The following is an 11013-nucleotide window of genomic DNA, read 5'->3' on the forward strand; positions in this document are numbered from 1 at the left end:
ACAGTCGCCCGAGGGTGGAATCGAACCTGGGTCCTTGGCGCTGTGAGGCAGCACCGCTAACCACTGAGCCACCATGCCACCCCAAAGCCATCAGGCAATAGAAATTCTCAGATGTACCTCGCTAACTATTGTTCATTTAAATGTGGAGTTGTCGAACATCCACCCATCAGTACAGAGCCGGGTCTCATACTTGGTCCTGTTGTCTCGCCTCTTGTTGAGATCCAGAAGGTGCCACTTAGGTGAGGTGTACACACAGCATGGATCCGGCCACTGATCCCTGTCCAGAGGGATGAAGACACGAAGAAGATCCTCCGTCCGCAGCTTGTCTGTGACATTAACGTACCTCGAGTCGTTGATTTCCATGGGGAACCTAGGGTGATGATTGGGTACAGCACCCACAAAGTTTTGCAGCAGCATGTGGGAACACATCAAGAGAATTGGGAAGACTAACAAGAGAATGTGGATGATTTGGAATCTCCCCGCACTTCCTACAGTCTCCAGAATGTCAGAAAAACCCATGGCTGATGACTGAGGATGGAGAGAATGTCAGTTCCACAGAAACTGATCATGACTGAGGCTGCTGTGCCTCTTCAGTCGTACAGAACAATAGAGCCTAGAGTATGTAATACTGGAGCTGATTACAGCAGAAATACTTCCACAGTCCAAAGCACAAACATTTGAGGGAGTTCCTGGCCAAATATAAGCTTGTAACCAGCATTTAGATAGATCATACCATTTAGACAGCAAGTCCCATCCTAACTTATTAATCCAATTTTCCTCCTACCTCTGTAATTATTTGTCGGATGGTCATTAGATTTTCACCCCTCCCAGTCTAATTGGTGATCCAGTTTACAGAATTCAGTCCTCGAGTTATCTTTTTACTAGTTTGAACATTGTCTTATGATCCTGTTTAATTCGATGCGGTTTTTCAAATTGATTCATTTGGGGGATGTGGGCATCGCTGGCCTTCCAGCCGTAGTTGATGTTTGTCCCAAAGTACTTTTCAGCAAATATTCTGTAAGAGTCTTATCTAGAAACATACTTGTTAATACAGTTCTTAAACATTTTTTATGGACGACATCAAACCCCCTCAAAATACATCAAAGAGTTAGCCTTCACTTTTACTTCATTTACAGGCAAATGTAAGGTGTTGTGTCCCAGGTGTAATTCAATTGCTTACCTGGCTTTAAGTAAAACATACACCTGTACTCTTACCCTGCAGTTAAAATACAAAGAGTATTTGATATAACTTTAACTCTATTGGAAAACCTAACAGAACAATAGATTATTTAACCACTAAACAGCAATGGTCTCAATGTAGTAACATCCCAAGGCACATTCAGTAAAACAGATTGTCTCGCATGTGATTTAAGAGACGTTTGGACAGCTACGTGAATAGGAAAGGTTTAGAGGAATATGAGCCAAGTGCGGGGCAAATGGGACAGATTTAGTTTGGGAAGCTCGGTTAGTATGGGCAAGTTGGACTGAAGGGTCTGTTTCCATGCTGTATGACTCTGTGACTCAATAGCAATAGGGAGAGAACCCAAATTCATAGCTGTGGCAGAGAGAGAGAGAGAGATGGAGCTGCTTCCACAACCAGCTTCAAAACCCCATTAACTGCTGCAAGCTGACCTAAAACACTGTTTCTGATTCCACCCAGCCAGGCTGCTTCTATTGTTCCAACTTTAGAAAAAAAAACAAGGCCTCACAAGCTGTTTGTTGGTTTGGAAGTGACAACTCATACCTATAGCTCAAAACCTCTCTTCGCAAAAAAAAGCACAAAATATCACGTCCCAAAGCCACAGTATTGTCGCACATCGCTAAAAGGAGATGAGAAGTTAACTTCTCACCTGATTCTGTCACAAATCTCGCCATAGTCCACATCATTCAGGCCCCTGCAAGATCCCATTCAGTGTCTCTCCCTGAGTCAATAGGCTGCATTCTTTTCCATGATGAAAGCCTTCCTATTTACCCCCAGTTGTGAGAGTCCACCCAAAGTCTACAATTGGGCAAGTGAGTGTGGTTTTTGGCCAATAAATGGCCAGTTTCAGCGAAAGTCAGAGCCACATGACTATCCCTGACCATGTGGTCTCCCATCGGCAACAGGGTGGCACAGTGATTAACACTGCTGCCTGACGGTGCCAGGGACCTGGGTTTGATGCCATCCATGGGCAACCGTCTGTATGGAGTTTGCACATTTTCCCCATGTCTGTGTGGGATTTCTCTGGATGCTGTCCTTCCCCCCTCCACAGTCCAAAGGCTTATAGAGGTTTATAAAATCATGAGGGGCATGAATAAGTGTGAATAGCCAAGGTCTTTGCCCCCGCCAGGGTAGGGGAGTCCAAAACTAGAGGGGCATAGGTTTCAGGTGAGAGGGGAAAGATTTAAAAGGGACCTAAGGGGCACCCTAACCTGCACATCCCTGGGCACTATGGGGTAATTTAGCACAGCTGATCCACCCTAACCTGCACATCCCTGAACACTATGGGACAATTTAGCACGGCCAATCCACCCTAACCTGCACATCCCTGGGCACTATGGGGTAATTTAACACGGCCAATCCACCCTAACCTGCACATCCCTGGACACTATGGGACAATTTAGCACGGCCAATCCACCCTAACCTGCACATCCCTGGGCACTATGCGACAATTTAGCACGGCTAATCCACCCGAACCTGCACATCCCTGGGCACTATGGGGCAATTTAGCATGACCAATCCACCCTAACCTGCACATCCCTGGGCACTATGGGGCAATTTAACATAGCCAATCCACCCTACGTCCTTTGTAGAGGCAACATGACCTCCCAATGCCTATAGCGCGCCAGTTCAAACCATGCAATACAGTTCAATTAGTTAAATCCAGAGCAACTCATTCAGAATATACTCCAGATCAGATCTACATTTACCCTCAGCACCTCAGTGAACACTCACAACAAAGTCCTATACTGGTGGTGTGCTCCATGTAATCCTTGGAGAGGCCAAACCAAGCTTCAGTGAGGTCCCTCAACACATAGTCTTTGTGCCAGTCCTCAACACTCAGTTGTCGACAGCTCCTTGTATTGAAAGACCAGCAATCTTAGGACAGGGGCAAACCATCTTTTACCAAGAAGTTTTTACCGAGGGGTCTTTGATGATGTTAGCTGCTTTCCAGAGGCAATGAGAAGTAGAGTTGGAGTCAACGGCTGGAAAGTTGGTTTGTGTGATGGACTGGGCTGTGTTCATGACTCTCTGTAGTTTCTTATGGCCCTTGCTGTACCAAGCCTTGAAGCATCCAAATAGATGGTGCACCCATAAAAATTGGTTATAGTCTTTACAGACGTGCTAAATTTCCTTAGCCTCCTGAGGAGGTAGGGGCATTGATGGTCTTTCTTGACAAGTGCATCAATGTGGGTGGACCAGGACAGATTATATTCACTGGAGTTCCGAAGAATGAGGAGGGATCTCGTAGAAATTTACATAATCCTAGCAGGGCGAGATGCAGGAAGGATGTTCCCGATGACAGGGGAGTCTAGAACCTGGAGTGATAGGCTAAGGATACTGAGTAAACCACTTAGGACTGAGATGAGGAGAAATTTCTTCATTCAGAGGTGGTGAGACTCTAAAAATTCGCTACCAAAAAGCAGTTGAGACCAAAACGACAGATGATTTCTAGAAGGGGTTAGAAATAGCAGTTGGTCATAAAGGGATCAAAGGATAGTTTCCAGGGGGTGTGCTGGTTCGGTGGATTGGGCATGGTAAACCCGGGGTTGATGGGATAGGGTAGGGGCCTGAGTCTGTCTGGGAGGCTCTTCGGAGTTTCGGGGGCAGACACGGTGGGCCAAATGACCTCTTTCCACACTGTCGGAATTCCGTGATATGGAGAGGTAGACCTAAGAAGAGTTGGATGAACAGCCGTGATAACTGGAGGATATTATTCAACTGGAGAGGGTTCAGAAGAGATTTACCAGGATGTTGCCGGGAATGGTTTAGGTTAGATGGGCTTCAGATTGGTTTCGCAGGTCGGCGCAACATCGAGGGCCGAAGGGCCTGTACTGCACTGTAATGTTCTATGTTCTATGTTCTGTGGAGGGTTTGAGTTATAAGGAGAGGCTGGGACTGTTTTCACTGGAGCATAGGAGGGTGAGGGGGTGACCTTATAGAAGTTTATAAAATCATGAAGGGCATAGATAAGGTGAATGGCAGGTGTCCTTTCCCCTAGGGTGGGGTATTTGAAGACTGGGGGCATTTTTTTTAAGGTGAGAGGGACCTGAGGGGCAACATTTTTACACAGAGGGCAGTTCGCGTGTGGAATGAACTTCCAGAGGAAGTGGTGGATATGGGTACAGTTACAATGTTTAAAAGACATTTGGATAAGGACATGAATAGGGAAAGGTTTGGAGGGATATGGGCCAGGAGCAGGCAGGTGGGACTAGTTTAGTTTGGGGAATATGGACTGGTTGGGCCGAAGGGTCTGTTTCTGTGCTGTGTGACCCTATGAATTGAGGAGCAGGCTCAAAGGGCCAAATGGTCCATTCCTGCTCCTATATTCTCTGTTTCAATGTGATATTCACCCCCAAACCCCCCTCCCCACCCATGTGAATGAAGGGAGGCCATCATGGTACTGTTGATAACTGGACTTCAGGGAACGCGTTATGAGGAGAGATCTCGCAAATTAGGCCTGTTTTTCTCTAGAATTTTGACGGTTAAGGGGTAAACTGATCAAAGACTTCAAGATATTAATAGGAAAAGGCAGGGTAGGTAAACTATTTCCACTGGTTGGAGATTCTAGAACTAGGGGCCTAGTCTGAGAATGAGGGCCCGAGCGTACAGGAGAGATGTTAGGAAGCACGAAGGGTCGTAGAGGTTTGGAACTCTCTTCCACAAGGTGGCAGTGGATGCCGGATCAGTTGATCTGAGAGAGATTTTATTAACTGTACCCGCATCCATCATTTCCTCTGGAAGCTCATTCTGCACACGAAACACTCTCTGTGTAAAAAAATTGCCCCTTGTGTCTTTTTTAAATCTCTCTCCTCACACCTTAAATATATGCCCCCTGGTCTTGAAATCCCCCACCCTAGGGAAAAGACAGCTACCATTAACTCTATCTATACCCCTCATTATTTTATGAACTTCTATAACGTTGCCTCTCAACCTCAAGTGAAAACAGTCCCAGCTTATCCAGCCTTTCTTTAGAATTGAAACCTTTCATACCCAGCAAATCCTGGTAAATCTCTTCTGAACCCAGCTTAGTAGTATCCTTCCTATAACTGCGTATGCAATTATATGAATGAGAGGTTTATAATCTTTATGCTGGAAGCTTATAAGAACTTATTGAATTCCAAAGCCATTGTAAAATATTCTCTATGGTGGAGCTTGCTTTCCTCCAAGGGGTATCTGTGAGATGAAATCCTCTTTTTGTATCTTCCTTTTTGTATAATGAATTTGCTAGCAAACGATGGCTGGTAAAATTTATGGAACTGTTTGCTCTGTGGCAACATTCAGTTCTGCCCAGCAACAAGGGAGGACCTCATTACAAAATTTTCAATACGTCCCCAAGGACAGTTCATGGGTCACTGTAGGGGAGTTCAAAGGTTACAGGTAGGGAATGAAGACATGGAAGAGAGAGAGACAACAGCAAACTCCATGTTAATACTGCAGGAAGCTGTACTGCTGGGAAAATGATTAGACTGTGCGGAATGCGCATAGGGGAGTCAATGATGTGTCTAGAATTCAGGTAGCTAGGTGCTGGAGTCAGGACTCTGAAAAATTCTGGGAAGCTGAGAAACTGGGAAGTTCACTGGTTGTATGTTGGGGGAAGCCATTAGTGGGTTGGATAGAGATTGTGTCCATTAATATTTCACCGTTGCTCGGAGATTGGGGATTGAGATGTTCACGAGAACTAGCAACTGAGCAACATTGGAACTCCAAGAAAGAATACCCAGGGCAGTGTTAGCTTGGTGAAGCTTGCTGTCAGTACAGGATTGGCGTTATGCTTGTGAATGAGTGCTGCAGTGCCCGGGAAACCCGTGTTTCTGTTTTTGAAAGTGCACAGAGGCTGGTATCCCTTCACCTTTATTTCTGCCTTTATTTACACGTGCGCAGTATGTGGGCTCTGACCAGCTTGTTCAGAGCCAGTCCCTAGACTAAGGAGAGACCCTGAATCTTCTGTTTATATCTGTCAGCCAGGGCTCCCTGATTGGCCCAGGTTAACAGCCCCAATCAGGGATCTCACAGGTTGTGCGATCCATCTGGCCAACCTCATTCCAATCACTACAGTCTTCCCTAACCCCAACCCTAACCCTAACCCTAACCCTAACCCTGTACCTAACTCTAAACCTAATCCTGTATCTACCCTAACACCTAACCCTAACACCAAACCCCAACCCTAACCCTAACCCTAACACTAATCCTGTACCTAAACCTAACCCTAACCCTAACCTTAACGCCTAACCCTAATACCCAAACCCAATCCTAACCCTAACCCTGAACCCTGTACCAACCCTAACCCTAATCCTGTATCTACCCTAACACCTAACCCTAACACCCAACTCTAACCCTAACCCTAACCCTGTACCTAACCCTAAACCTAACCGTAATCCTAACACTCAACTCTAACCCTGTACCTAACCCTAACTCTAACCCTGTATCTACCCTAACACCTAACCCTAACACCCAACCCTAACCCTAACCCTAACCCTGTACCTAACCCTAAACCTAACCATAATCCTAACACTCAACTCTAACCCTGTACCTAACCCTAACTCTAACCCTGTAGCTAATCTTAACCCTAACCCCATCACAGCCTTGTTGAAGAAAGGTTTTAAGGATAAACTCAACAATTACAGGCGAGTCAGTTTGACCTCAATGTTGAGGTATCTTCTGGAAGCAATCATTCAGGATTAGGATTACTAGCCACATACAGTCATAGAGTCATACCGCACGGAAACAGACCCTTCGGTCCAACCAGTCCGTGCTGACCACAATCCCAAACTAAACTAGTCCCATCTGCCTTCTCCTAACCCATATACCCTCCAAACCTTTCTTAATCATGTACTTATCTAAGCGTCTGTTAATTATTGTAACTGTGCCCACATCTACCGCTTCCTCTGGAAGTTCATTCCACACACGAATGTGTAAAAAATTTGCCCCTCATGTCTTTTTTTAAATCTTTCTCCTCTCCCCTTAAAAATGTAACCCCGTGGTCTTGAAATTCCCCTCCCTGGCATCCTAGGGAAAAGACACTTACCATTAACCCTATCTGTGCCCTCACGATTTTAAAAACTTCTATAAAGTTACCCCCCAAGAAAAGATGTGCTAATTAGAAAGAGTCATCATGGGTTTCTAAAGGGGGAGTTATGTTTAAACTTGACGGAGTTGTTTTGAAGAGGTAACAGGTATAGAGGTCGATGAGAGTAAGGCTGTGAAATACCTGAAGGTGTTTGATACAGTTCCACCCAACTGACTTTTGCGAAAAGCAGTAGCTCATGAAATAAAAGGGTTAGTGCAACACGGGACACAAACTTGGCCGAATAATCGGAAACAGAGACGAACGGTAAATGGATGTTGCCCAGGCTGGAGGGAAGGATGGTCATGGTGTACCTTAGGGGGTTCTGTGTTGGGATCCTTGCTTTAGCTGTAATGTGTAAACAATTGCGCGGGGGCCATTTGTGGACGATGCAGCAGTCGGAAGTGTTGTGAACTGTCTGGAGGACAGTGCAGGACTTGGAAAGGGCACAGACAATGTGAGGGAGTGGAGAAACAGGTGGCAGATGAAGCTCAGTGCAGAGAAGTGTGAGGTGATGCATTTTGGCATCGGGCAGACAGTGTCAAATAGGCAGAACAACTTGAAATTGGGTGCAGGAGCGAGGTGCGTATGTGCACAGATCATTGAAGGTGGCAGGACGGGTAGAGAGAGAGAACAGTGAATAAAAGCAGACAGTACCCTGGGGTTTATTAATAGAGGATACTAGGCACTTGTCAGACCTCAGCTGGGATATTGTGCACAGTTCTATGCACCACCCTGTAGGAAGAATGTGAACATATTGGAGAAATTGCAGGAGAAATTTATGAAAATGTCTCCATAGAGTCATACAGCACAGAAGCAGACCCTTCGGTCCAACCAGTCCGTGCCAAACATAATCCCAAACTAAACTAGACCCACCTGCCTGCTCCTGGCCCATATCCCTCCAAACCTTTCCCTATTCATGTACTTATCCAAATGTCTTTTAAACGTTGTAACTGTACCCACATCCACCACTTCCTCTGGAAGTTCATTCCACACACAAACCACCCTTTGTGTAAAAAAAAAGTTGTCCTCATGTCCTTTTTAAATCTCTCTCCTCTTGACTTAAAAATACGCCCCCTGTTCTTGAAATCCCCCCACCCTAGTGAAAAGGCACCTCCCATTCACCTTATCCATACCTCTCTAGATTTTATAAACCTCTATAAAGTCACCCCCTCAACCTCCTATGCTCCAGTGAAAAAAGTCCCAGCCTTTCCAGCCTTTCTTTATAACTCAAATGAGAAACTTCAGTCATGAGGACAGATTGGAGAGTTTGGGACTGTTTTCCTCGAGAGAAAAGTCTAAAAGATCTGAAAGTTTTTTTTTCAAAATCGTGGGGCTGGATAGAGACAGTGCAGGGGGACTGATCCTGCTTGTAAATGGAATAAAAACGAGAGGAAACAGATTGAAGGTAACTTGTTGTTAAACACGAGAGAGTGCAGAAAAGATTTACAAGGATGTTGCCAGGGTTGGAGGGTTTGAGCTACAGGGAGAGGCTGAATAGGCTGGGGCTATTTTCCCTGGAGCGTCGGAGGCTGAGGGGTGACCTTATAGAGGTTTATAAAACCATGAGGGGCATGGATAGGGTAAATAGACAAGGTTTTTTTCCACAGGGTCGGGGAGTCCAAAACTAGAGGGGCATAGGTTTAAGGTGAGAGGGGGAAAGATTTAAAAGGGATCTAAGGGGCAACTTTTTCACGCAGAGGGTGGTGCGTGTATGGAATGAGCTTCCAGAGGAAGTGGTGGAGGCTGGTACAATGACAGCATTTAAAAGGCATCTGGATGGATACATGAATAGGAAGGGTTTAGAGGGATATGCTAGCAAATGGGAGTAGGGTCAGATTGGGGTGTCCGGTCAGCATGGACGAGTTGGACTGAAGGGCCTGTTTCTGTGCTGCCTGACTTTATAATTTGCAAAAGAAGCGAAGGAGTTGTGAGAGAAAAGGACAAGTATCTGCACTACCTGCAAATGTGGTAGAGGTGCCTTTCAATGGGAGGCATTCACACGCAGAGCTTATAACCCAGCACGGGAACGGGCCTTTCGGCCCACCATGCTGTGCCGAACATGACACCAAATTAAACTAATCCCTTCTCCCTGCCCTTGGCGCAAATCCCTCCATTCCTTGCATTGTCGTGTGCTGTCCAAAAGCCCCTTAAATGCCCCTATTGTATCTGCCCCCACCACCATCCCCTTGCTGCATGTTCCACGCTCCTACCGCTCTCTCTGTGTAAAAAAACATACCCCTCGCATCTCCTTTGAAACCCATTTTCCAGTCAAGAGCGTATTGAAGTGGTTATTTAAATAAAAACAAAGTGCAAGTGTAAAGGCGTCTGTAATTAACCCTCATCTGCTTGTATGTAACTTAAATAAATGCATGCACTTCAGTCTGGAGCCAGAATTTCTTTCCTGAACGGTTCTAATTGGCTGCGACAGTGCTCAAATCATGGATCCATTTGAGACAATTGGTTTATAACAGTTTAATAGTGTTGCATTGAGACATACAATGGACAATCTAGGAACATTGGCAAAGATTTACCTCTGGTTGAGGATGTTGTTCATGATGGTTATATGCCTTCACTGTCGCAGGACAAGAACCAAGACCAAGTGCGCCACCTCCAGTAAGACAGTACTGCACAGTCCTGGGATTGGAAAGGCAGCTCGGTCCATCACACAAGCCAACCTCCCATCCATTGACTCCATCTACACTTCCCCCTGCCTCAGGAAGACAGGCCAACATCATCACATACCCCTCCCACCCCGGTAATAATCTCTTCCAACCTCTTCCATCGGGCAGAAGATACAAAACTTAAACACATGGACCAACAGATTCAAAAATAGTTTCTTCCCTGTTTCTGAATGGTCCTCTCAAATTTTAAACTTAATGTTGATCTCACTCTCTATGCACCTTCCCTGCAGCCGTAACATTGTATTCCTCACTCTGTTCTATTACCCTAATGCACTGTGTATGGTATGACCTGCCTGTACTGCACGTAAAACAAAACTTTTTACTCTACCGAGGTACATGTGACAATAATAAATCACATCGAAATCAAAAGGATTGATCCCAGTTCAGTGTTGTTCAATTCAAAATTATTTTTTAACAATTAAGCCAGGAGGACACAAGGATATCTGTTAAGAAACAGACTGGAATTTGGACTGAGGCTGTCATTTGCTTGTAATTCGTTTGTTTAGATTTATCTTATCGCTTCAGTTATCTAGTGCTTAAAGTACAATTTGGAAATGTTGAAGGTTGAGAAGGCTTTATTAAATGCTTGTTGTGAAAAAGTGGACATAGATTACAAAACGTCTGTTATCATTTCTTTGCTCAGAGGGCTGATAGCTGGGAGTGAGCTGCACCTGGTCACACAGTCTGTTTCATCAATGATAGGTGGGCTTCCTGGAGTGGGATATCGCTCCTCTCCAGGTCCTTGCCTTTTCCAGCAGTTTTTATTGCTCTGAAAGTAAATAAGTCAGAAAATTACAAGCAGTGATTTGCAAAAGGGTCAATTGTTTCTTTCATTGTCTCAATTTATTTCTCACCCATGCATCATATGTGAGTGTGTGTGTGTGTGTGGGAGAGAGACAGTGTGTGGTGTGTGTGTGAGTGAGTGTGTGTGTTTGTGTGTGAGAGAGACAGTGTGTGGTGTGTGTGTGTGTGTGTGAGTGAGTGTGTATGTGTGTGTGTGAGAGAGACAGTGTGGTGTGTGTGTGTGTGTGTGAGTGAGTGTGTGTGTGTGTGTGAGAGAG

At 45.3% G+C, this 11013-nt stretch overlaps 1 protein-coding gene across 1 annotated transcript in view; it reads right to left on the reverse strand.

The window, feature by feature from the left end:
- Nucleotides 1-9728: 9728 nt before the first annotated feature.
- LOC109925231 (solute carrier family 22 member 6-A-like) overlaps nt 9729-11013 on the reverse strand; it is a 20379-nt gene continuing 19094 nt past the window's right edge. Inside the window, exon 7 of the mRNA XM_048619740.1 lies at nt 9729-10721. Coding sequence (XP_048475697.1) covers nt 10628-10721 — 94 coding nt within the window. The 3' untranslated portion in view covers nt 9729-10627. The remainder of the gene's footprint in view (nt 10722-11013) is intronic.

This window comes from Rhincodon typus, chromosome 43 (assembly GCF_021869965.1).
Source record: "Rhincodon typus isolate 14 chromosome 43, sRhiTyp1.1, whole genome shotgun sequence".
Taxonomy (NCBI): Eukaryota; Metazoa; Chordata; class Chondrichthyes; order Orectolobiformes; family Rhincodontidae; genus Rhincodon; species Rhincodon typus.